General features: G+C 34.1%; 2 protein-coding genes, 1 long non-coding RNA gene and 1 pseudogene across 4 annotated transcripts; 1 reads left to right on the top strand and 3 right to left on the bottom strand.

The window, feature by feature from the left end:
• Positions 1-254: 254 nt before the first annotated feature.
• Positions 255-4,918, bottom strand: LOC147384837 (alpha carbonic anhydrase 7-like; annotated as a pseudogene). The gene is made up of 7 exons (XR_015173108.1): positions 4,804-4,918; positions 4,075-4,291; positions 3,189-3,298; positions 2,968-3,082; positions 1,773-1,937; positions 1,617-1,670; positions 255-594 (listed from the first exon to the last, which is right to left on the bottom strand). The product of XR_015173108.1 is annotated as an alpha carbonic anhydrase 7-like (transcript).
• A 1,392-nt stretch (positions 4,919-6,310) lies between these two features.
• Positions 6,311-11,113, bottom strand: LOC147384836 (alpha carbonic anhydrase 7-like). The gene is made up of 7 exons (XM_086425865.1): positions 10,778-11,113; positions 10,438-10,655; positions 10,120-10,229; positions 9,903-10,017; positions 7,368-7,532; positions 7,216-7,269; positions 6,311-6,742 (listed from the first exon to the last, which is right to left on the bottom strand). Exons 1-7 carry the CDS (start codon positions 10,869-10,871, stop codon positions 6,668-6,670), a joined length of 831 nt encoding a protein of 276 aa, XP_086281991.1. The 5' UTR covers positions 10,872-11,113; the 3' UTR covers positions 6,311-6,667.
• LOC147384835 (uncharacterized) lies at positions 9,044-15,957 on the top strand. Its single transcript, XR_015172723.1, has 3 exons — positions 9,044-9,261; positions 9,912-10,029; positions 15,565-15,957. It is a non-coding gene; the product is annotated as an uncharacterized LOC147384835 (long non-coding RNA).
• A 634-nt stretch (positions 15,958-16,591) lies between these two features.
• Positions 16,592-21,928, bottom strand: LOC147384834 (alpha carbonic anhydrase 7-like). The gene is made up of 7 exons (XM_086425761.1): positions 21,656-21,928; positions 21,317-21,534; positions 20,018-20,127; positions 19,815-19,929; positions 17,659-17,823; positions 17,502-17,555; positions 16,592-16,861 (listed from the first exon to the last, which is right to left on the bottom strand). The coding sequence occupies exons 1-7, from the start codon at positions 21,747-21,749 to the stop codon at positions 16,787-16,789; spliced, it is 831 nt and encodes a 276-aa protein (XP_086281887.1). The 5' UTR covers positions 21,750-21,928; the 3' UTR covers positions 16,592-16,786.
• Between the last annotated feature and the right edge of the window lie 4,077 nt (positions 21,929-26,005).

Here is a 26,005-nt window from a genome sequence, read left to right as displayed (position 1 = left end):
TCGATCCTGAATATATCCTGTGAGATCTGTGAGGAAAAGTCTGATCAATGTATTTTTCCTGATTTCCAACAAAAAAGGGATTAACAAGAGGAATGAATTCGTTCATTCTCAAATAATCCTACTCAAGTTCAGTTTGTGTATCCTCGTGAGTGTGCACGTGTGCGTCTCATGTGTGGATGATACACGTGATCCTTGTCACCATAGACCGGTCCTTTTGATTTTCTTCTCAGGTCATTATGATATTTATCATAATAAAACATTTAATTATAAATATAAATAAATAAAAAATTTGATACATATATATGCATAAAACTATCACTCAATACTATGGAAATGAACTGTCAATACTACAGAGCTCAAATAAAGAAAGCTCTGAAATTGAATGTGGTTTACCCCCTAGAAGAACTCTGTGTAATCAACTCGAAATCCAAGAAGTGAAACCAGTCTTCTTTGAAGTAATGCAACATTAATTTTTATTGATATTCCACCAAATAATCTCAATTTTGTAGGTCACTAAGGTTAAACCGAGTTGCCGTAGAGGTGAATCTTGCGATCATTGAGTGGTTGCAATGGTCTGGCATTCTTCTCTGCATACTGCAAGAAAGAAATCATCAATTTTAGACTCATTGCTTGCCAAAGAAACTCTAATGCATGGAGGATTCACAACCCTAAACGTTCTGCTTGATGTTAATGTGCAATGACATTTTTGTAAAGAAATTTTTTAGAACGTATTGGGCGAAATTATAGAATGTAACTTCTTTCTTAGAACTAGGGAACTGCTCTTTTTGCATCTATTTTTATTGCCTTTGTAGTTTTATAGGAGATTAGACCTACATAATGGCTGGCCCCAACTGAATTTTATAATAAAATCAGTCTAATTAAAGAATCATGGGTTTTTGTGAATTTTATAAAAATAAATTATATAAAAATGTATACATATTTTGACATGGATTAAAATGGGTAGGGTTTGGGTGGATCTGACTAAATCCATATCCAGGTCTAATTTTTTTTATCCAATCAGTTAAAATCATATCCGAACCATTTTACTTTTATTAAACCTGTATTCAAATCTGATTCAACCCGACATAATTATTTGATTTGAGTTGGTCAAGTCAAATAATTTCAAACCATTCAACATTTTGCTATATTTCTTTTCTAATTGCTATACTATTCTATTTTACCATTATATTTTCTTTTTATTAGAATTCATGTTATATTAAAGTAGTAGAAGAAAGATATCATGCAAAAACATAAAGGCATAATTTTCAAAACAAATATCATTCAAATCTTGATCTTGGAGGATATAGGGATGGATTCGTATCCGACCTAGATCCAACTTTGGTCAAGGGAAATCAACCCATATTCGACTCATTTTTTTTATTATTTAGATATATTCCAAGGAACCAAACCCGCTAAATTCGGATCAAACAAATTTTGGATAAAATCCCACTCATTTTTTACCCAATAAAATCAGTCCAACCAAATTGAACAAGTGTCCGACTGTGGTCAGACCAACTTGGCCCAATTTATGGTCTAATATCACTGGTTAGATTTTTTTTTAAACAGTTGTTCACAATCTTCAATCATCTGTGCGTTAGTGCATGATTGCAACTTACATCGTGAACTGCAGTCCTCATTAGCTTCACTTGATCTCTTGAAACAGTCCTCACCTGAAATCAATTAATTAAGATTAAGATGAGAACGTTATTAGAATTTAGAAGAAGTAAAAGAAAGAGATAATTTTAAGTGTGATTAGGTAAGGGAACTTATACCCTTCTATTGATGGTCCAAATGACACCTTCAGTACAAGGAGGAACAGTGAGGGAGCCCATATATCTGTAGTACCTCTTACCACCCATCTTTATGTGTCTTGGATTAACCACACCCACATTTACCTCTTCATGGCTATCAGCAATGGACCACATCTGCTCCTTGAACTGAGATTTCAATAAACACCCATGACAAAGATTAGGGAGATCTAGCCAGTTATATATCCATAAGCTTGGACAATATTTTGAAAATTCCGTGAGACAAATGAGACGACTCTGATGATATTTTGAAAATCTTTTCCGATTCAGTAAAACTTGTCAAAGTCAGCCAGGATTTTATATATTTTATTTGAAATAATTTTTTTTCTAATTTAAATATTTTTATCTAAATAAAATATGATTTTATGATTAAACATCTTCTAATCTACATTATTTCATAAGAAACCTATAATTATTTTAATATAAATAAATAATTGTAAACTGAGCTAAATGATTTATATTGTCCAAGACAAGTTGACTCATCCAAAACAACTCGGTCTCGTTCAGGAATGAGATTAGACATCAAACCGAGTTTTGAAACCCATGAGATATACTCAAGTACTTGACAAGATAACCCCAAGGGGTTGGCCTAGTGGTAAGGAGCCTTGATAAGTCCCTCTGAAAGGATAAGTCAAGTGTTCGAAGCCCCATGAAGTAATGAATTCCTTGGGGGCACCCTCAAGGTCCGATTGATCCTCAATTCAACCAGTTGCATGTAGGACTTTTTAAGGGGACGGAGCATGTGACTATGGGTTTAGTTTCACCCAAAGGGCGGAAATGCATAAGAAAAAAAAATGTACTTGACAAAGACTGCCCCACTTTGTGAAAACTGAAAATTTTGACAAGAAAATTCGACTGACCAAAAGCCTACAAATTTAAAAAGCGAATTTTGATGGCCTATGGCCGTTGAAATTTTTGATGATCCCCAATTTGACGTCTTAAAGCCATCAAATTTCTCCTATCCTCTATTAATTTAACAGTTTTAATCCGTCGAAAAAAAATTTTGACAATGAAAAATTAGACACCTTAGTCCGTCAAATTTTATGAAATTCAACGGCCTTGGACTGTCAAATATAAGCTTTTTTCACGTTTTGCCCATGGGTACGATATAGAAAGAAAGGGTTCATTTTTAATGATTGGTTAAAGTAGGAGTTATTACTTGATCCAGAAATGAGTCAGGTCCTCCGATCTTGTACATGATACCAACCACGGCAAGCCTGTTGGCCACACTTAAATTCGAACTAATGTGGACCAAATGGAGCTCCAAATCAAATCTGATAGAACGAATTATACATCAAAACCTATTTATGGAATAGTTTCATATTAAAGTTATTGAGAGAGAGAGAGAGAGACAGAGACAGAGAGAGAGAGGAAAAACACCTCTTGCCATTGATGGTGTGCTCAGAAGGTGAGTGCCAATGGCACTGTTGGAGATTGTAATCTGTACCGTTGATCCGAATTGATCCTGCACCACCTACCACCCATTGAAGCTGGATCCAAAACAACATAGAAAATGTTTGGTCACCAACTAATGTGACTATGTGGTCAACCACAACTCACTATATCAAGTAAATAAATATATTTTAGTCAACCAAACTAAAATATTCAAATTGGTTTGGGCTTTGGAGGTGAGAATCTTTCCTAAATGGGGAGAATGTAGAAACGTGGTTGGAGTTGTTCTAGCAAAATGACTAAAATACCCTTCTCTTAAACTTTTGCTAAAAGCCCTTGATTTATTTTTCCCCTCTCCAAAAATGCATCACCTTCGATTCAACCTCTTAACTTTTAGTATAAAATCTTTGATTTATTTGGAAATAACTGATTTTTTTTAATACTTTCTTGATTTCTTTTCTAAAAACGTATCAGTTTTCAACCCTTTATTTATTGGCTAAAATCATCTAAGGAAATAATTTACCCATAAAAAAATCTAATGAAATAATTTTATTTATTTTCATCTCAATGATTTAAAAGATGAAACAACATAAAGAAAATAAAATAAAATAGAAAAGCAATAATTAATTAAATCGTCCAGAGAAGACCAATCTTTTCACCAAAAAACAAGGTGGAAGAAATGAGTTTTTGTTGGAAAAAAGAGACCCAATACAGTAATTCAGGTCATTTTTTGTTAGTCTTCCAAAGAAGACCATGATCAAGAAATATGTTTAAGGGAAGGGTATTTTGGTATGAGAGAGAAGGAAGTCTCCTCAATCAATTTTCTTATGTGAGAGAAAGAGAGGAAGAAGAGCTTTAGAGATGACTTGCTTACAATTAGATCATGACCCCTATTCTTGAGTGTTGCATTGGAGGCTTGTAATCCCTCTTTAGTTTCCCCAATTTTGGCAACAATTCCACTCTCTTGTTCAACAAATCAATTGGAGACTGCATATCTCCATTCTTACAAGCTGCCCATTCTTTATGAATCTCTCCCCATTTATCAGGTCCCTTACCACTCCCCTCCAAGTAATCAAACTCTCTTTGGTTCTCTGCATGCACCACATAAAATCACAAACCACAAGTTAGTTTATCCCAACCCACATCACCAAAACTATGTGAAACAAAGCCAAATACATATATATTCTACAAGCTAGCTTTCCACATTACCAACTTCTTGAGATGTAGTTGGTCTTGGATGTAAGATGAGAACCATAAAGAGAAAACCAAAAATGATGAAGATGGAGTTGCTTTGATTCCTCATGTTTCACAATCTTAGCTATTCCTTGTGTTATTAATCATAGAGAGACTTTTGAAGCTTTATATAACAATGTAAAGGGTTCCAGCATATGATGAGAAATATGGGAACTTACATTGAAGTTTCTTGAATTCAACAGGTAGATGTGGGAAAAAAGAAAAAAAGAAAAAAAGAGTATACCCTACAAGAAAGGTTGAGTTGACACCCACTAAAATATTGCAAGTTATACTACAATAAAGGTAAGAGAGAAGGAATTTCTCCATCAAACGAACGGCTGAGATGGGAAGATGTTCCCCAGTGACTTACCAGATAAAATTGATATGTTAATGATCTCGAGGAAAGACCTTTTCCTCCCACCCGAGGCGTATGTTTGATGCTGTGTGGCACCAAACGTCATTCGAGATTGGAAAAATCCAAAAAAAAGAAGGAATATAGAGCTTTTAGCCATCCGAGTCACACCAACCACATTATTGACCCTGAAACTAAAGGTGTAGTCCCAGATTTGTATAGTGTAGATAAATTAAAATAAATATTTAATAACATTAAAAATAATAACCCTTTTTTTCTCACGCGTTTGGGATCTTGGATGAACTCATTCTTTTAAAACTTGCCAAATTCTTAAATTGGTCAAGCACAGGTGTTGGTCATGCTATGCCACGTGACGTCCCCTCGATTTTACACTCAATCTCTAACCTTCATATTATATTAAGTCTTAAAAAAGAAATTAAGGAGACATTTTTTTTATCTTTGATTAACTTTTTAAATTACTCTTAACCATAAGAAAGAAAGCGTTTCAAATGAATTTGTCTTTTATTATAAAACTTCTTTCTCCATTTAATCACCTTGATCTAATAAGGTCTCTCTTTGATGATCCAAGGGTTGACACTACATGTAGTTAATAACTACCAAAGAGTGATAGTTATTATAAAATAAATTTTGTTTCTCACCCACCTTGCTTAGAATAATCAAGGACCACATATGCAATATCACCCTCATCAAAGAAATAATAAAATTTTTGGGACGAAACAGCCTCCACAATAACAACCAATTATTATTTTGGTAGGTCTCGATTTTGGTTGGGTGACCTACCAAAAGCCTACTTTTATTTATCATTTTCTTTCATATGATCTTCCCTCATAATTTTTTTTTTTTTTTTTTAATTCTAATGATTTCCTAATTCATTAAATAAGGAAAAGCAAATAATCCTAGGATGTTAAAAAAACGAAAAGTTTTTTTTTTTCTTGAGGTCCAAAAAAGATAACAAAACAACATGGTAAATTTTAAAAAATAAAAAAATAAAAATCATAAATCATAATACTAGAAGGGAATAATGTTTCCTTGCAACTTAATTTAAATAATTATTTTCACTTGATCTTTCTTTAAAGATTTGAACCAATTGCCCACTTGGAACAAATAGACATTAAAGGTATTACACTTTCCTCTTGTGTTTCTTCTTGGTTTCTTACAGAAAGGATTAATAAGAGGAAAACATTCATTCCTTCATTCCCAATTATTCCTTCCAAGTTCAGTTTTGTGTGTTCGGGTGAATGTGTGTGTGCAGCTCATGTGTGGATGGTATGCGGGATCCTTGCCAAGGTAGGCCAGCCCTTTGCTTTTCTCTTCAGATCATTAAGATATTTATTACAAAAAAAAAAAACCGAAATAAAAAAGAAAAAAGAAAAAAAAGTGATATATTTATAAAACAATCACTCAATACTATGGAAATGAACTTTTTAAGTACAATGGAGCTCAAATAAAGAAAGATCCGAAATTGAATGTGGTTCAGCCCCTACCAGAACTATGTCTAATCAACTCACATCCAAGAAGTGAGACAAATCTGCTTGGAAGTAATGCAACATTAATCCATGTCGATGATTTGTCAAAAAAGTAAATCATGTAGATCATTACTGATAAAATAGCAATGAATTTTTTCCTTGATTATTGTTCTATCATAGATTACATATTTATAGATACAAGGAAAGGATATAAGCAGAAATATTCCAAAGATACATTCTATTGTAATAGTAGTATTCTATACATAGAATCCTACTGTGAAAGAAACATTCTAAAGACTATTCCTCGATCTTATATAGGCAATCCTTGATTTCTGATTTGATTTTCTATCCATGATCTTGGGCCATTGATTGCATAGGTTTCCTAATAATTACATCTAGATGGTTGTGTCATAGAGATAAATCTTCCGATCATTGAGCGGTTGCAATGGTCTGGCATTCATCTCTGCATACTACAAGAAAGAAAACATTGATCTTAGGCTCATTGATTGCAAAAGCAACTCTAATGTATGAAGGATTCACAACCTTGAACGTTTTGTTTGATGTTAGTTTACAATGGCATTTGTAAGAACTTTTTGAGAGCGCAATACTATTGCGAGAAATCATAGAATGTATTCTTATCTCCTATTTTTATTGCCTGTGGTTTTATATTACACTGGACCAACACGTAGTTGATGGCCCCAACTCAATTTTATAATAAAATCGGTCCAATTAAAGAACCATCGAATATTTTTGTGTATTTTATATTTTATAAGAATAAATTATGATAATTTATGAAAAAAGTACACATATTTTGAATTTTTTAGTTAATGCAAATCAATCCAACCAACTTGGCCCAATTTTAGGTCTAACCATTGGCTCGATTTTAAAATATTGCTTCACAATGTTCTATCGTCTTGTGCATTATTGTGTGATTGTAACTTACATCATAAACGGCTGTCCTCATTAACTTCACTTGATCTGTTGAAACAGTCCTCACCTGAAGTCATTAATTAAGATTTAAATGAAAATGTTATTAAAAGAAGTAAAAGAAAGAAAGAATTTGAAGTGTGTTTGGGTAAGTGAACTTATACATACCACTCTATCGACGGTCCAAATAACACCTTCAGTACAAGGAGGAGTAGTGAGGGAGCCCATGTATCTATAGTACTTCTCACCATCCATCTTTATGTGTCCTGGATTAACCACACCCACATTTACCTCTTCATGGCTATCAGCAATGGTCTGTATTTGCTCCTTGAACTGAGATTTCAATAAACAACCATGAAAAGATTAGGGACAGAGTACCGCGGACCCAGAGATTTTCATTTGTGGGGGCCAGACTGATAGATCGAAGATAAAATTCGAAAAATTATAAATACAAGGCGATATTAGAAAATCAATTTTCAATAGAAAACAAGAGACTCTTAAGAGTAAAGAAGTGGAAAAGACGAATTGAGTACAAACCATAACAATTAGTCTCATGCCATTTTGACCAAAATAACATTTACTTTGAAATAACCTCCAAACGTGTCGAGTAAAATTGACTTGACTCGGTGAGTTTTAAAATTACGATATGCTGAAGAACTCTTAAAATGTTTTTCTTCCCCTAGATGTTATATATAAAAGAATAAGCCTGGCCTTACTAACTTAGTGAGATTTCAAAACCTTCGAAGGGTCATTGAGTTCACCTTGTGGCATCCTAAAATATAATTTGATGTCATAAGGACGTAGAGGACAAGATTTTATGATTAAAAAAAAGGTTGAAAAAGTTATTTTTCATTATTAAATTTTAATTTTAAATTTGGGAGTTTAATAATTATCAATTTTCAAAACCTTGTATCAAATCCCCCAATTTTTATCTTTTTTGGAATTGAGTTTTTCCATGAAATCTAGAGGGCTGTAGTGTTGGATTGCCTATCGAGTAATCTATTTGTTTTCAACAACCCTCAGTAATTAAGTGCTTTTTTTATATAAAAATAATTTTTGGACCACACACACCGTCCACCTTCCACATGTAGTTAAAAGAGTTTTTTATTCAAAATTTTATAAATGAAAATATTTTGTGGTGCCACACACCATTCTAAATCTAGTTCAATTGCTGCAATCAACTTCCCTACCGTGGGTTAATTAATAGAAAAACTGTTTTTTGAAATTTTTGTGGGGGCCATGCCTCCTTGTCCTATGTAGTTCCAGTTTACTAAGGTATAAGTAACCTCTGATTTAGGAAAGGTGGATGAGTAATTGGCCCCATCTCAATTAGAAGAACTCTAAGATGACTATTAACACTTCTGTGGGGTAATCCACTATAGCCTATTTTCCTTCCATGTGGTGCGCCTAGAAGTGTTAGTCAGGTTAACCCTAACCATCCCCATCAGGCAAGTTAGAACAAGATTGATAGGGTTAGAATGACTTTCCAATTAAAAGGTGTATTTCTTTGACTCGAACCACGAGATCAAGCTTTTGAAAAATCAGTTGGTTTTGAATAATCAACCTAGTCACTACAGTAAAACAGGGATATAGCGACGGTCGAGGTAAAAAAAAGTGTCGCAAATACATATAACGACAGCCATCCTGGTCGTCGCTAAAACCTCCAACGCTATATCTATCATCGACGGCCAACAATTCGTGAAATTGTCGTTATATAGGATAAGCAACGACCACTATTGGCCGTCGCTATAGAGTATTTGTTTAAAAAAAAAAATTAGTCCCTTAGCTATGGTTTTGGTCCTTTAGAGAGAGCGAGCAGATCGAAGAGAAAATCGTGAAGAGAGAGAGTTACCTTGATGGATCTATTAGAAAAGATGAACCAGATTGAAGAGAGAATGCGATATTGTTTAAGGAGAGATGAATACAGGGAAATTTGAGAATCAGTCTAGAGCAAAGAGAGAAAGAAGACAGAGCAGATTGAAGAGAAAATCGCGAAGAGAGAGAGAGATCGAGGAGAAAATGCGATATCAACATATTGTGACGAACACAGCTAACACCATAGGTATATCTCATCCCTAAAACCAAATTTTTGAAGAAAAATAAATAAAATGCATTCGAATTTTTTTTTTTTTAGGCTACATCAACGGTGTACTAGTGACCGTCAGTAAATTTCGTCGCAATAAATTAATATTCCTATAGTGAGTCGATGGAATTAGATGGGTCTGATGTATTTTTATTCTTTGTCAATCCAAAATCTTTGGGATGCCCAATGATTTCTTATTAATACTGTTACAGACAAAGACTTTCTTGTTGTTGGTTGTGGTGATGGTGTTTTTGTTTTTTTCACATAATATGAATGATTTTTTATAATGTAAATATTTATGATTAACGTAATATATGATTTATTAATCTAGTTTATAATCGAAAAATGTTCATTATTCATTAGATATAAATGCATATTTGTTGATTAGTATCGAATTAGCATCAACTATCCCATCTTATAGAATTTTTATATTTAGTACCCAATTCCAGGTATTGGAAATAGGCATGGCCTAATTGGATCTAAGTTAATTCTATTTAAACTTCATTAATATTTGGGTTGGGTCTAGAGATATTAGAGTACCTGGCACAAACCGACCCATGAACACCATATAGAAAGAATGAGGGTTTCTTTTTATACTTGATTACAGTAAGAGTTTTTACCTGATCCAGAAAGGAGTCGGGTAGACCGATCTTGTACATTATACCAACCACAGCTGTCCTGTTTGCCACACTCGGATCTGAACTAATGTGCACCAAATGGAGCTCCATATCAAACCTGATGGAAAGAGTTAGAAATCGAAACCCACTCATGGAACAGTTTCATATTAAAGTTAATTTTTTATTTTTATTTTTTTCAAAAAAAGAGAGGGGAAACCACCTCTCGCCATTGATGGTGTGCTCAGAAGGTGAGTGCCAATGGCACTGCTGGAGGTTGTAATCTGTACCGTTGATCTGAATTGATCCTGCTTCACCAACCACCCATTGAATCTGGATCCAAAACAACGTAGAGAATTTTTTAGAAACATTTTCCTGACTAACTTAGTAAAGATTTGAGCCTTACTAAGGGTGGTTTTGCTCAAATGGATTATCACCTCAGCAATCCAACACCACAGCCCTCTAAGCCTCCTCTATCAATTTTCTTATGAGAGAGAGAGAAGAAGAAGAAGAATAAAATCTTTAGAGATCATTTGCTTACACTTATAGCATGGCCCCTATTCTTGAGAGTTGCATTGGAGGGCTTGTAATCGGTCTTTAGTTTCCCTAATTCTGGCGCTAATTCCACTCTCATGTTCAACAAATCAATTGGAGACTGCAAATCTCCATTCTTACAAGTTGCCCATTCTTTATGAAGCTCTCCCCATTGATCAGGTCCTTTACCACTCCCCGTCAAGTAATCAAACTCGTGTTCGTTCCCTGCACCACATAAAATACACACAAGTTAGTTCATCCCAACCCGGCCATCTCACCAAAACTATGTGAAACCAAGCCAAATACATATATATTCTACAAGGTTATAAGATAGTTTTCCACATTACCAATGTCTTGAGATGCAGTTGGTCTTGAATGCAAGATGGCAATCACAAACAGAAAACCCAAAATGAAGATTATGTTGCCTTGAATATTCCTCATGTTTCACAATCTTGCTATTCCTTGTAGAAATCCTAGAGAGCCTCAATAACTTTATATAACAATGTGTGCACCTGATATCTTATATATAGGTGTAAAGGGTTCTTGCATATGATGAGAAATATGGTAACTTACTTTGAAATTTCTTGAATTCAAGAGGTAGATACTCTAAGAAAGCAAGAAAAAGGCAATTATATAACCATATCATCTCATGAGATTAGGATTTGATGAGATGGGTTAAGATTGGGAAATAATACATTCCAAATTAGGTTCAATTGATTCTCTTCATTGATTACAATGAACTTTAATAGGGTTTAGATAGAGGATAAAAAAAAAATTAGATTCATCGTATCTAATCAAATCTAGCTAGTAAGATCTAATGAGATCTTATCCTAATCTTTTTCATAATCTATAGATGATTTGGTGTATCATAATAATCCTATTACAGTGCACCTATTGCAATTGACCATATCATAATACTCGAACAAGTCATATGTTTGCCATTGGGCGTCAAAAATAATTAATTTGAGATTGGAAAAATCGAAAAAAGAATAGACAACTTATAGTCAATCATATAACACCTATCGCATTATTGACCCCTATATCTATCAGGATATTATGAAGCTATGTAATAAAGTGTACTTTAATGCATCAAATCATGTTTTACAAAGATTGGGATAAGATATAATCCTTAAGATATGGAGTATATTGGTTATAGATGGAATTTATCTCTAATTAAGATTATGCTTTCTATATAAACCCCATAAGAACTCAATTTGAATATTCATCGAGATTAACAAAATAATCCGAAGACGGAAATAACTACCTTGAGATGTGAATAAGATCCAATCCGATCGAAGAGAGCTTGGTGCAATAGGCCGATCCCCTCTCCTTGGATAGGTGGCTCGGCCCAAAATAATAGTCAACCCCCATCCCTTGGACAAATGGCTCCATCCAAAGTAATAGTTGATTCCCTATCCCTTGGAAAGGTGGTTCGGTCTGAGTTGAAAATGCTCCAACACAATTTAGAATGGTATTAAATTTTTTGAGTAATTGAAAGTCACCACTTAATTGTAGGTCTAGGAATCAAATATGACTCCAAATTGGATTTGGATTGATCCACGAGTAAGAGACAATGAATAAAAGATTCATTACAGGTTGTAAAAAGTGTTAGACACCGAACCAACCCAACCCAACTAAAAAGTTGGTATCTATTACAATTCAAATCTATCTTAAGATAAAAGAAAGAAGACTAAGATCAAACTAAGCTCTAAAGCCCTTTTTGTGGGTGGTTTCAACTAGGGGTGCAACTTGGTTCGATTTGGTTCGGTTTGAGGTCAAATTGGAACCGAACCGACATATATAAGCCGGTTCCATTAAATAAGAACCATAACTAGAACCGTACCAAATTCCATTGAAACCTACCCAAACCAAACTAAAGTCGGATTGGTTCGGTTCGGCTCTATGGGTTGCCAATATTCTATAAATTGTAAGTAACATTATTTAATAAAAAAATAAACATATAATAAATATAAATTTTCACACAATAAATCACTAATCAAATTTTAAAAAGTCATTAGTTTATCCATATAAGATCATTAATCTATGTCCTAACTCGTAAAATAATTTATAATATTTATTATATACCAATATATATATATATATATAGAACAGCGTTCCTAAGACTCATATTGGGACTCACATTGCGACACACCGTTTTGTCTTATATGGGCAAAAATATTTGGAATGGGCTGATTTTTTGTGAGGATGATCTCTATGGTGAGGAGATCATCCTTGCCAAAAATCAGCTCATTATGAAACTTCTAGACCGTCCAATTTTTGTTGAAAAATTATAGACCGTCCAATTTTTGTAAATCAATTTTGATGGGGTTAGAAGTTTTGGAATGGGATGATTTTTTGCCAGGATGATCCCTTCATCACAGAGATCATCCTCACAAAAAATCAGCTCATTCCAAACATTTTTGCCCATATAAGACAAACGGTGTGTCGCAATGTGAGTCTCAATATGAGTCTTAGGAACGTGACCCATATATAATATCTATATATATATATATATATATGGGTCGCGTTCCGTAGACCCTCATTACGACCCCCTTTGTGACACACCGTTTTGTCTTATATGGGCAAAAATATTTGGAATTGGCTGATTTTTTGTGAGGATGATCTCTATGGTGAGGAGATCATCCTGGAAAAAAATCATTCCATTCCAAAACTTCTAGACCGTCCGATTTTTGTTGAAAAATTATAGACCGTCCAATTTTTGTAAATCAATTTTGATGGGGTTAGAAGTTTTGGAATGGGATGATTTTTTGCCAGGATGATCCCCTCATCACAGAGATCATCCTCACAAAAAATCAGCCCATTCCAAACATTTTTGCCCATATAAGACAAACGGTGAGTCGTAATGAGGGTCGTAATAACGCCATCCTCTATATATATAATATATATATATATATATATATATATATATATATATATATATATTGTAGAAGATTTTTGGTTCTATACAAATTTGATCCGAGAACCGAACCAAATTGATTGGTTCTCCATTTTTGAAACCAGGAACCAAAGTACCAAACTGCAATTTGTTCCAAATTGAATCAGATCTATCGGTTTGGTTCGGTTCTCGGTTTATGAAAACCCTAATCTTTGCAATAACTGAGTTACTGAGTTGACTCAACAATCTAAATCAATGAAAAACCAAATTTCTTTCCCTTTCATCGACATGGTTGACTTTTAAAAAAAAAAAAAAATCCAAGATTGGTTGAAAATTTTTAGTTCTAAGGCCATTGATTGTTGAAAACAACATTCTTTAAAACCTTGGGTGTTTTAATGGTGAATCTGAATTTTGGATTATTGTAAAACAATGAACCACTTTGCTAAAAATCTGAAATTTCACACCAATTTTGCAACCACGTGGGAGTCAAGTTAATCAAATTGTTTAAATTTAAAAAAAAATTAGATTATTGGATGCCAATCCACCAATTTGAGAAGGAAACGTTGTATTATCATCCAATACCCAAAAATCGAATCAACTCGGCAACTGTAGGTGCAAAATCAGATTTTCTTGCAATAGAAAACTAATGAGACGGCTTTTTTTCACCAACCCTGCTAAAAATGGGATTTGCTTGACTCAAAATATACATTGAGTCAAGAAACCAATCTTTTTCCAACAAATGACTATAAGAATGATCATAGAATTGACTCACTAAATATAAAATCTGATTCCCTTTTCTTCTTGGTATCAAGGTCAAATCCCTATGAGATTCAATTTTCAAAAAATAATTGAGTCGATTCAATATTAAATCAAACTCCCTTAGAAGATAACAGATTTTGAGCATTTCGATTCTTCGCCCACCAATCCTTATTGATTGCATATTCGCAAACTGAGCCATTATGCCCAAGTATGAATTAATCCACGAGAACACACCCATCTACTTTTAATCACCCAAGTTATGCATTAAAAAAAAAATACACCAAAAAAACAAACTAGAAGCAAATTCCAATACCTTGAATTAATTCAAGCTTAAACCCAATTGATGCCTATCAAATCGATTAGACTATTTTCTATATTTTGGTCGATGTAATATCTACAAATATCATTAATCTTAGAACAAACCCTTAGATCCGAAGTATAAATCAACAAGAATACAAATAATCTCACAAGACACAAGATATACGTGGTTCGGTCAAAGCATCGACCTATGTCCACGGACGAAAACGACGATTTCATTATGATAACCAAAGAAGAACATGGTTATAATTTCTCTGCCTCTTGTATATCTCTCTAACTTTTTTTAAGGTTTCATCTCTTACCTTTTATATACTTAGAGTTATAAAAAGAGTAAACGGGTCAAATCCAAATCCAAATCAAATTGGTCCAACATTTTAGTTGGGAGACAAATTAAACGTAGTGGATCATCAAAAGATCCGGATTGAATTCATAACCCAACAATTAATTTAGAGCTTATGTAATAATCATTCAAAAAACATCAATAACATTTTACTTCTTTGTAGTAGTAGAGCTTAAGCTCTCTACACTGAGCACAAAATTGGTGTACCATTCTTCGGCAAATGGCACCACCACTCAAAAATGAGCAAGATGCAACAATGATGGCAGCGACTTCAGTCCGCTATTATGCATGTCAACTCTTACATACATTTGTTTGAGCCATTCAATTTGGGATATTTTACAAAAAAGTGATCAACTTGTGACGAATTTACAGTATTTACAGTTCATTTTAATTTCCAAAACGTGAATGATAACAAATTCGGAGGTTTTAAAGTGACAATTTCACAGGTTTAAAGTATCTAAAATTTGCAGGTTTAAAGTAACTATTTCCAATTAGTCACTTTAAACCTGCAAAATTGTCATTTTGCCGAAGTCATTACCGTCCTGAATTTTTTTTAACCAAAGTGTGATCATTCACGTTCTGGTAATTAAAATGAATAGCTAGCCGGAATTGTAAGTAACTCATTTTTTCAGCCCACGAAATGGTAATTCACCCCATTCAATTTTATCTCTGGTTGGTTAAGATTCCTGATTGGTAAAAATTTTGGGCCATCATCATCCTTGACTATATATTTAACTTCTTATATTATTTTCTTGATTTGGATTTAAAGGATTAGGTTCGGAACCCTTACCCTCCCAGGTTCATTTTTGTATTTTGCTCAGCTCATGGTGACATAGCTGCAAATCCTACAACACTAGACAGACACAAGGAGGCGTTGCTTCATGCTCATCAAGAATTTCAGAGATGGTGACAACAAAACGGGGAAAAAGCCCATATTCGACGGACCAAGGCATCAAATTTTTCATTGTCGGTTTTTTATTTTTCAATGGGCTTAAACCGTCAAATTGATGGAGGATGGGAGCAATTTGACAGCTCTAAGCCATCGAATCTGGGGAATATAAAAAAATTCAATGGCCCTAGGCCGTTGAAATTCAGTTTCTATAATCGTGGGCCTTGGCTCGTCAAAATTTCCAATTTTCAGGTACTTCGATACATTCCTTTATCAGTGTGAGCTTAAGGATATTTGATTGAAGCGTTTCATTTTTTTTCATGGTTGACAATATACCCAACATTTTTTTCATTATTGACAAGTGCATTTGATTGTAGAAGATCCAACTCAAGATCTCATTAAGGTCCAACTCAAGACCCATTGAGTTGGGCCTTGAACGAGATCTTGAGTTGGATCTTCTATATTGATTTGGCCTGTTATGTTAATGCCTTGTATTCTGTTACACCGAATTATTTGAAATGTTTTTACAAAGTTTGATAACTAATTGTTCTAATATTATGGGAAAATATGGTGAGTTGGTTTTAGATTAGGTAACCAAAAGGGAGGACTTGTTTATATGTGGGAAGCCTACGAATTTATAAAATTGTTTGTAATCGTTTTTGAAATATTGAAAATTTCTTAACTCTCATCATAGACTCAGGCACGACCGAATCACTTAACTCTCTTTCGTTTCAATTAATAAGAGGGAAACATTCTTTCCTTCATTCTCAATTATTCCTTCTCAAGTTCAGTTTTGTTTGTCCGGGCACGTGTGTGTGCAGCTTGTGTGGATGGTACGTGGGATCCTTGTCGACATAGATGGTCATTTGATTTTCCCTCGTATCATTAGATATTTATTAGAATAAAATGTTGAATTATAAAAATATAAAAATTGATACATTTATAAAACCGTGACTAAATACTATGGAAATGAACTTTAAATATAATGGAGATCAAATAAAGAAAGATATGAAATTGAATGTGGTTCAGCCCCTAACAGAACTATGTGCCATCAACTCAACATCCAAGAAGTGAGACCAATCTGCTTGGAAGTAATGCAACATTAATCCATGTCCATGATTCTTTAAAAAAGTAGATCATGCAGATCATTACATCTAGACTGTTGTGCCGGAGAGCTGAATCTTGCGATTGTTGAGTGGTTGCAAGGGTCTGGCATTCCTCTCTGCATACTGCAAGAAAGAAATCGTCGCTTTTAGATCCATTGCTTGCAATAGCCACTCTAATGCATGAAGGATTTCAACCTTGAACATTTTGTTTAATGTTATTGTACAATGGCATTTTTTTAAGAGTCATGTTGAAGTGATCTCAAGATTGACATCAATTGTCACTTAGCTGACATGGAGGTGCACATAGAACCATAGATGTTTTTCACCTGTATCTCGATGAAAAGCATCTATGGTTCCGTACACATATTTATGTCAGTAAAGTGAGAATCAATGTCAATCTTGAGTTTACTTCAGCATTACTCTTTTCTTTAAAGAACTTTTTAAGAGCGTTATTGGGGGAAATCCTAGAATGTAACATTTTTCTTAGAACTAGTGAATTTCTCTCTTCCAATCTTCTATTTTTATTTCCTTTGTGGTTTTATATCGATTAGACCTATGTAATTGATGGCCCCAACTGAATTTTATAATAAAATCGATCCAATTAAAGAACCATCGATCTTTGTGAACTTTATTTTATAAAAAATAAATAATGATAATTTATGAAAAAATACACATGTTGTGTGCTTGCAACTTGACCCAATTTTAGGTCTAATCATTGGTTCGATTTTAAAACATGGTACAATATAGTGTGCTTGCAACTTACATCGTGAACGGCTGTCCTCATTAACTTAACTTGATCTCTGGAAACAGTTCTCACCTGAAGTCATTAATTAAAATTTAGATGGAAATGTTATTAGTAGAAGTAAAAGAAAGAGAGAATTTGAAGTGCATGTGTTTAGGTAAGGGAATTGAACTTATACCCTTCTATTGATGGTCCAAATAACACCTTCAGTACAAGGAGGAACAGTGAGGGAGCCCATATATCTGTAGTACCTCTTACCACCCATCTTTATGTGTCTTGGATTAGCGACACCCACATTTACCTCTTCATGGCTATCAGCAATGGACCACATTTGCTCCTTAAACTGAGATTTCAATAAAAATCCACGAAAAAGATTAGGGAGAGAGTACCATTTATCCAAAAGAACTTAGTTAATTGGGTATGGGTCACTCATGGGTCGGTTCAGGTTGATGGATGATATGCAGTTTTTTAAGGTATAGTATCCTCTGATTTAGTAAAGGTTGATGAGTAATTGGTCGATCCCAATAGAAAAACTCTAAGATGACTATGAACACTTTTATGTACGGCTGCAACTTGGGCGGGTAAACCCAGGCTCAACTCAAGTGGTAGAACCCTCAACTCAAGCTCAATTCCACTTGACCATCGGGCCTAAAGCTAACCCGAGCTAAACTCAAGCTTGATCTTCTAAAATCGGGTTGAGTTTGGATTAGCCCAAGTTAGGTAATTTTGGGAAGGGTGGATGGGTTAGCTCGTTGAATATCCCTAATTTCATTTTAATTAGTAAATAAATTTTATGTCTTTAAAAAAATATAATATAAATAACAAATTACTTGTAAATAAAATCACATACAATTAACATCCAAATCCATCAATGAGAGAATATTTAGACAAACCATACTTAATTAAAGCCCACATTAATAATATCCAACTACACACAAGCCATAATAATATGATGGAATCAAAAAGTTAAATAAAAAAAACACATAATTACCATAAAAATATTTGTGTATTAGTATATAGGCATCGGGTTCGGGTTGAGATATTCTAACCCAAGCTCAACTCAATTTTCTACATAACTTAGGCCAGGCTCTTCCATCAATCGGGTTGAGTTCGGACCAACCCGCCCAGGTTGCAGCCCTACTTGTATGGGTAATCGACTATAGCCTATTTTTCCTCCACGTGATGCGCTCAGAAATGTTAGTCAGGTTAACCCTATCCATCCCGATATGACTCAGGCAAGTCAAATCAACATGATTGATATGGTGAGAATGACTAATGATAAAATGACTCGCCAAAACATACACAGTTTATATGCGATTGATGTGGCAAGTGCACAAAACTGTAGATCTTTTTCCCAATGTATTCCGAAGAAAAAGATCTATGATTCTATGCACTTGCCATGTCAATTGCGTATAAACCAAGTACATTTTTTTGAGTCAAATTATCATGACTCTTTAAAAATTGGTACTCTTTTTACTCCGTGTAAGTGATCAAGCTTTCGAATTGGATGGGTTTGACTCCTTTTTTCCTTGTCGATCCAAAATCTTTGGGATAAGACTTTCTTTTTGTTTGTGGTGGTGGTGTTTTTTTTTTTTTTTTCATATAATATGAATGATTTTCAAGAATATAAATATTTGTGGTTTGTAACATGTTTTTTTAATCCTATTCCTAATATCTATTAATCCAGTTTATAATTGAAAACAATTCATTATTTTTTAGATATAAATACATATTATCAAATTGGCATGAAACTTTGGGAGGGATTTCCTTGGTCGGTTCAAACCAAACTTGGCACCTACTAAACCAAAATTTGGTACTTGAAACCGTAATTAGGTGGCATCTTTTAGCATTTTTACTTAGTACCCAATTCTAGGTCAATTGAGAATAGGCATGGCCTAATTGGATATACGTTAGTTCTATTTAAACTTAATTAATATTTGAGTTGACATTGAAATATTAAATATGAAGCATTGTAATAAGGTGTATCTTGATAAACTATATCTTCTGCTGATTATGATAAAGATTTGGTTATAGTTAGATATGAATATAATTATTTTGTTATCTATATTAATCCTATTGGAATTCATTGTAATCATCCAAGATAATCAATCAAATCTACTGAGTTCTAATAAGATCTTATCTTAATCAAATCTTTATCATAATCAGTTGATGATCTGATATATCAAAATACACCTTATTACAATGTTTGATATCTAATACTCTAACAACTGGATCTAGATATATGCAAGTACTTGGCACAAATCAACTCATGGACATCATATTAGAAAGAAATATGGGTTTATTTTTCTGATTTGTTATTGTGGGAGCTTTTACCTGATCGAGAAATGAGTCGGGGCGACCAATCTTGTACATGATACCAACCACAGCTATCCTGTTCACCACACTTAGATTCGAACTAGTGTGGACCAAATGGAGCTCCAAATCAAACCTGAGAAAAAGGGTTACACATGAAAACCTACTCATGGAACAGTTTCATGTTAAATTTCCACCAAAAAAAACGAGGAGGAAAAAATCACCTCTTGCCATTGATGGTGTGCTCAGAAGGTGAGTGCCAATGGCACTGTTGGAGATTGTAATGTGTACCGTTTATCCGAATTGATCCTGCTCCACCAACTACCCATTGAAGCTTGATCCAAAGCAACATAGAAAATGTTTTAGGTTAGGTGACCAACTCAGCAAACAGACGTGACTTTGTTGTCAAACACAACTCACCATCATAAATAGACAAATATAGTTTAAGCTACCGAACTAAAATATTCATTTAAAAATAAGGTAACTTTGTCGAATACCTGAGATACCCTGGGTTCACAAACTGATGTCACCATGGTCTTCTAAGAAAATGACAAAAAAATACCCTTTCCTTGCAACTTCTACTAGAAGCCCTAGATTTTTTTTTTCTCCAACAATGTATCAACTTCAACCTTTTAGGTTAAAATCTTTGATTTATTTAGAAATAACTGAATTTCTTATGAATACTTCTTGAATTTAGTTTTTATTTTTTTAAAATCATTTGGGTTAAGGTAGATCCAACCAACTACAACCTTAGACAGCGAGCACCACTACAATCCTGATTTAAGATCAGGAGCAAATCAGTAGAGAAAGATGTAGAATCCAACATAAAGCAACCTAAAGAGTCTTGAAACGAAGCTAGGTTGTTCGCAACCCTGTTGGTCTCTCTGAATTTATGGATGAAAGTAACATCTTGGAAGGATAGGAACAACCTTAAAATTGACAAGACTATATGATGTACATGCCAAGGGGAGCTCCATTGTTGATTGAGAATCCTAATAGCTACAAGGGAATCAAATTGGACCTCAATTCTATTGCATTGGTGAGAAGCCGCCAATCCGATACCTTGAATTCTATCGCATGGACAATACTTCTTAATTTATTTTCTAAAAACCTATCAACCTTCAACCCTTGATTTATTTGGCAAAATCATCTAGGAAAATAATTTTATTTATTTTTTCCTCAATGATTTAAAAGATGAAATAATAGGGGAAAATAAGGAATAATTAATCAAACAGTCCCAAGTACAAGTGGCAATCTTGTCACCAAAAACAAGGTTGAAAAGAAGATTTTTTTTTTTTTTTTTTGGTGTGGAAAAAAAAAATAAGCTAGGCTTTTGCCAAGAGACCCAAGACAGAAATTCAGGTCATTTTCTGTTAGTCTCTCAAACAAGACCATGGTCAAGGAATATGTCATAGGTTTGAAAACACAGGATCAAAAATAGATGAGAGAGAAGAACCCCCTCCATCAATTTTCTTATGAGAGAGGGGAGAAGAACAAAAACTCTTTAGAGATCACTTGCTTACAATTAGATCATGGCCCCTATTCTTGAGTGTTGCATTGGAGGGCTTGTAATCCCTTTTTAGTTTCCCTAATTTTGGCACCAATTCCACTCTCTTGTTCAACAAATCAATTGGAGACTGCATATGTCCATTCTTACAAGCTTCCCATTCTTTATGAATCTCTCCCCATTGATCAGGTCCCTTACCACTCCCCTCCCTGTAATCAAACTCTTTTTGGTTCTCTGCACAACATAAAATCACAAACCACAAGTTAGTTCATCCCCACTCATCTCACCAAAACTACATGAAATAAAGCCAAATACATATATATTCTATAAGGATATAAGCTAGCTTTCAACATACCAACTTCTTGAGATGTAGTTGGTCTTGGATGCAAGATGAGAATCACAAAGAGAAAACCAAAAATGAAGATGGGGTTGCCTTGAATATTCCTCATGTTTCACAATCTAGCTACTCCTTGTGTTGATCCTAGAGAGGCTTAATAGCTTTATATAACAATGGGTGCACCTGATACCTTAAGGTAAACGTGTGAAGGGTTCTTGCATATGATGAAAAATATAGGAAATTACTTCGAAGTTTCTCTTGAAATCAATAGCTAGATACGAAGAAAGCAAAACGAAAAAAAAAGCAACTATATAACCTCTGAACTCATAAGAAAAGTTGAGTTGACACCACTAAAATATTAAAAGTTTACAACCACAAACCTCAAACGAGGGTTGAAGTTCGTCATTAAATGAACGGTCGAGATGTGAAGACATTCCCTTATTGATGTTATATAACAGAGTCGCGTTGGAGTAACATTGAGATGAACATAGGTTGTTATTGATCTCAAGGAAAAACAAAAACTCTGTCTTTTCTCCCACGTCAGCGTATGTTTGATGTTTGACATCAAACGGGATTTGAGATTGGAAAAATCCATAAAAAGAAAGAATAATAAACAGCTCCTAGCCTACCGAGTCACACCAACCTCATTATTTACCGCTGAAGAACATGGAAAATACTGGAATGACAAAGCGGACACAAATGACGTGGTGACACTCACATAGCCGTAGATGCTATTTACTTATCCCTCACGGAAAAGCATCTAATATACGCACCACCACGTCATTGTGTCATGCCTCAAAGAACATAGGACAGATTTGCTGCCAACACTTCCACTCTCCCCAACCCAAAAATATATAAAGTATAATATATCAAGTGAAAAGGTGATGAATCGATTCTAAGATTTTACATTATATGATTATTTAGATTGTCATCCATGACCAACAAAGAAAGAATATAACTTGGCGTATATAGCTAATGGAATATTAGGATATGAAACTACGGAATAAGGTGTACTCCGATGCACTAAATCCTTGTTTTACAAAGATTTGGATAAGAATAGAGATAATGATAAAATAGAATCCTTACAATATGGATTAGATTTGTAAGAGATCGAATTTATCTCTAATTAAGATTATGTTTTTCTATATAAACCATGCAAGAACCGAATTTGATTACTCCTCAGGATTGACAACATAATCCAAAGATGGAAATAATTACCTCGAATGCGAACATGACCTAACCTGAACCAATCTGATCGAAGAGAGCATATTGTAGGAGATGGGCCCCTTTATCCTTGTGTAGATACTAAAGGTTTAATAGATTTTGACCTCATCTACTTAGGTTTACAAGTCACCACTATTCATATAGTTTAGACATCATAAAAGAGGTTTTCAAATATGTTTTATAATCAACAAGTGACTCAAATCTGATCTCACCTAAAGGTAAAAGGTAATGAGGTTCAGTTATGAGACAATGAAGGTGTTAAGCATCTTGTTTCGCCCACTAAGTTGGTGGTTACCAAGTGTTGACCAAAAGTGAAGTAGAAAATTGAATTTTTTTTTATTTTTTGTCTTTTTTTAAAATTAGGAAGATAGTAGATATTTACAAACACAAAGAGATAAGGTAAGTTCCCAACTTGCAAGTGAGTTCAATACACAAGCCAAAAATGAAAATTCATGCTTGTTGAAATTTTTTATGAGCTTGAAATTTGAGTGTAAATCTGCATAGATCTCACTCTTTTGATCCTCAAGCCTCTAACATACTTATATGTACTCACTTACGAGTACAATTTTGTTAGTTAAGTTCTATGGACATGTCTATAGGTTGGAGACGTCCTTGAGGGGACTTTTACCTTATGCATGAAAATGTGCCCCTAAGGATTGTTTTTGTTAACTTAGAGTATTAAGTATGGATCTAGGGAGATCTACACTTTTGACTCATAGTCATTTTAGAATAAAGAGAAAAGTGGTGTGTGCAAAGATGTGGGCATGTAATGTTCCATAAAAGAACTTATTTGTGGACTTAGAAAGGCAAGATTACTTCACATTGTGAAGATTTACTCACTTCCTCCTTAGACCATCTAAAAGAAAGAAATTAAAGACTTGAAATTTAAAGTGGTTGAAATCTAAAGGAAATAGAAATAACTTGCATTGAAATTCAAATAGTACTCCTCAAGGAGTTTATTATGGACATAGAAAAAAGAATATTACTTCACATGGTGAAGGATTACTCTCTTCATTCTTAAGCCATTTAGAAACAAAAGTAAATTAACTACATTAAATTGCTAGTAATTTAAAGTGCATAAAATAAAGAAAGGGAGAGATAGAAGTGGGATCTTAAGGGGGTACAATAAGTAAAATAGCAAATTAAATGGTCCACCCCACATTTATCTTCTTTCTCTTGTTCTATACTCCTTAAATGAATAAGAAAACAAATTGAACATAATTTTGATACTCTAGAAGACTTTAAAAGGAAAATTTGATAGAATTTTAGTACTCTAACTTGCCTCTTCCTTTTTCCTTGGATGGATTCTCTATTTATAGGTTCATTGGAAACCTTTGAGAATATAAGTGTTCAAATCCTTTTACTTTAAAATATTTTCAAGAAAATCTCAATGAATGATTTCAAATGCCCTCAATCAACTTGTCCTTGATAATCTTTACACCTTTTTGAGTCTTATCAATTATGATCATCAAAGGGTAGAGGTGTCAAAACACTCAAGAGAATTCTCTTAAGAGGATAGAAGTGTATAAACCCTCAGAAAGTAGTCAAACTCTAGAGAATATAGGAGCAATAGCATGCAATTTACAATGGAGAATTGAGACTTTTAAGACAATTGCATTAGGTAGGCTCCTAACAACTTAATGGTAGAAGAGTAAAAGTCCTAGAGTATATAAAGAATTTTTATGGTTGGGAAAAAAAATCAATGGATTTTGAACTTGGTCAATTTGCATGGAATTGAATAAACTAGACCTTGAATTAAGGATAATAATGATGGACTTAAAGGTCAATTACCATAATTAAGTCTCAATAAAATAGGGGTAAGAGGGTAATTGGCTTTTTTTTAGAGACGAAAAGTCAATATTAAAATAATTGGAAATTTACTAAGAAGCCAAGGTGGTAAAATTAGTGAAGGCTTAATACCTTAGCAAAATTGAAAATTGGTTGGCTTTTCTTGAGGAATAAGTAATTAAGGAAAGAGTTCAAAGGGTAATTTTCCTAAGTAAATCTAGAGCACTCACTCCAAGCACAACTGTCTAACCAAAATTGACCTTAGGTGGGTGAAGGTCAAGGCAAATTTTTGTAGGACATTAGGCCAGTGAAGGTCAAAACAAGTTTTCTTCTAATATTAGATGACTAATCGATGGTCAGTGAGGGCCATGCCTAACTTTTTTGGTAGTGTTTTTTGAGTTTAATCGTACTTAAAGTAGGTCCTACTCGATCTATTGAAATTCCTTGGGTTGCACCTTTCTTCACTCGATTTCGACAAGTTCCAAGTTCCATTTAGACAAATTGGGGTGTCTACACCTTGGATATGTGGCTAGGCCCAAAGTAGTGGCTGACCCCCTCGTATCCCAAAGATAGTAGGCTTGGTCCTATGCACTTCTATATCCTCCCTTATAGTAAATCATTTTTTCCCATGGGATAAACCTTCATTAATTGACAAATGAAGAATGTATTAGTCATATATAAGTGATCCTTTCAAATCAAATCGATAGAGGAAGGGAAAGTTACCTAAGTAGCAATCTCCAACAAAGTAAAGAGAAGATCACCTTAATCCCCTTGGATACAAGAACAATCAATAAAACTCATCTCAAAGAAATCATAGGTGCATAGCTTACCTGAATCAACTCGAAGAATTGAATAGTCTTTGAGTAGGAGCAATTACACAAAAAAGACCATTCCTCTTGTTAGTTATTCCATGAGTACCATGGGAAGTTGGTTTTTATAAACATTAATGCAAGGCATTATGGAGGAGTAGTTATAAGGTGAGTTCAATACTCTATTTTAAATGCCATGGGCACCACTCTATAAAAAGAAGGAGCCTGTAGAGACCCCATTTTTTGCATATGCCTAATTCGACAATTTGTCTCACGGTTACCGTGAATTCCTAATGATGATCACAAAGAACTCGAAAGCTTGTGAGTATTATCTCTGATTCCCTCTATTTTCAATCTTTTCATCTCCCCTACTCGTTACGACTCAATATAGACGCACGTTTAGGATCGCCACACGTTACACCCGATTTAGCAAGCACGTACGCTTAGGTTCGCTACACAGTTCAATAACCTAGAGACCTCGCCGCGCTAGGGAAATATGACTTTAAAACATAGAAATAATCACGTTGGGACTAAAAGAAACCTCACG

Source organism: Akebia trifoliata, chromosome 15, assembly GCF_017979445.1.
Source record: "Akebia trifoliata isolate Shusen 1 chromosome 15, ASM1797944v1, whole genome shotgun sequence".
NCBI classification, from domain to species: Eukaryota; Viridiplantae; Streptophyta; class Magnoliopsida; order Ranunculales; family Lardizabalaceae; genus Akebia; species Akebia trifoliata.
The sequence above is the reverse complement of the archived record's forward strand: the minus strand, read 5'-3'. Positions and strand labels throughout refer to the sequence as shown.

Coding starts and splice junctions, on each gene's coding strand:
- LOC147384834 (XM_086425761.1), bottom strand. CDS start 21,749: ATGAGGAATATTCAAGGCAACCCCATCTTCATTTTTGGTTTTCTCTTT. Junction 19,930..20,017: donor CACACCATCAATGGCAAGAG/GTGATTTTTTCC, acceptor CCTTTTTCTCAG/GTTTGATTTGGAGCTCCATT. Junction 16,862..17,501: donor TGAGGACAGCCGTTCACGAT/GTAAGTTGCAAG, acceptor TCTTTCTTGCAG/TATGCAGAGAGGAATGCCAG.
- LOC147384836 (XM_086425865.1), bottom strand. CDS start 10,871: ATGAGGAATATTCAAGGCAACATAATCTTCATTTTGGGTTTTCTGTTT. Junction 10,656..10,777: donor AACTGCATCTCAAGACATTG/GTAATGTGGAAA, acceptor TATGTGGTGCAG/GGAACGAACACGAGTTTGAT. Junction 10,230..10,437: donor ATAGGGGCCATGCTATAAGT/GTAAGCAAATGA, acceptor TTTTGGATCCAG/ATTCAATGGGTGGTTGGTGA.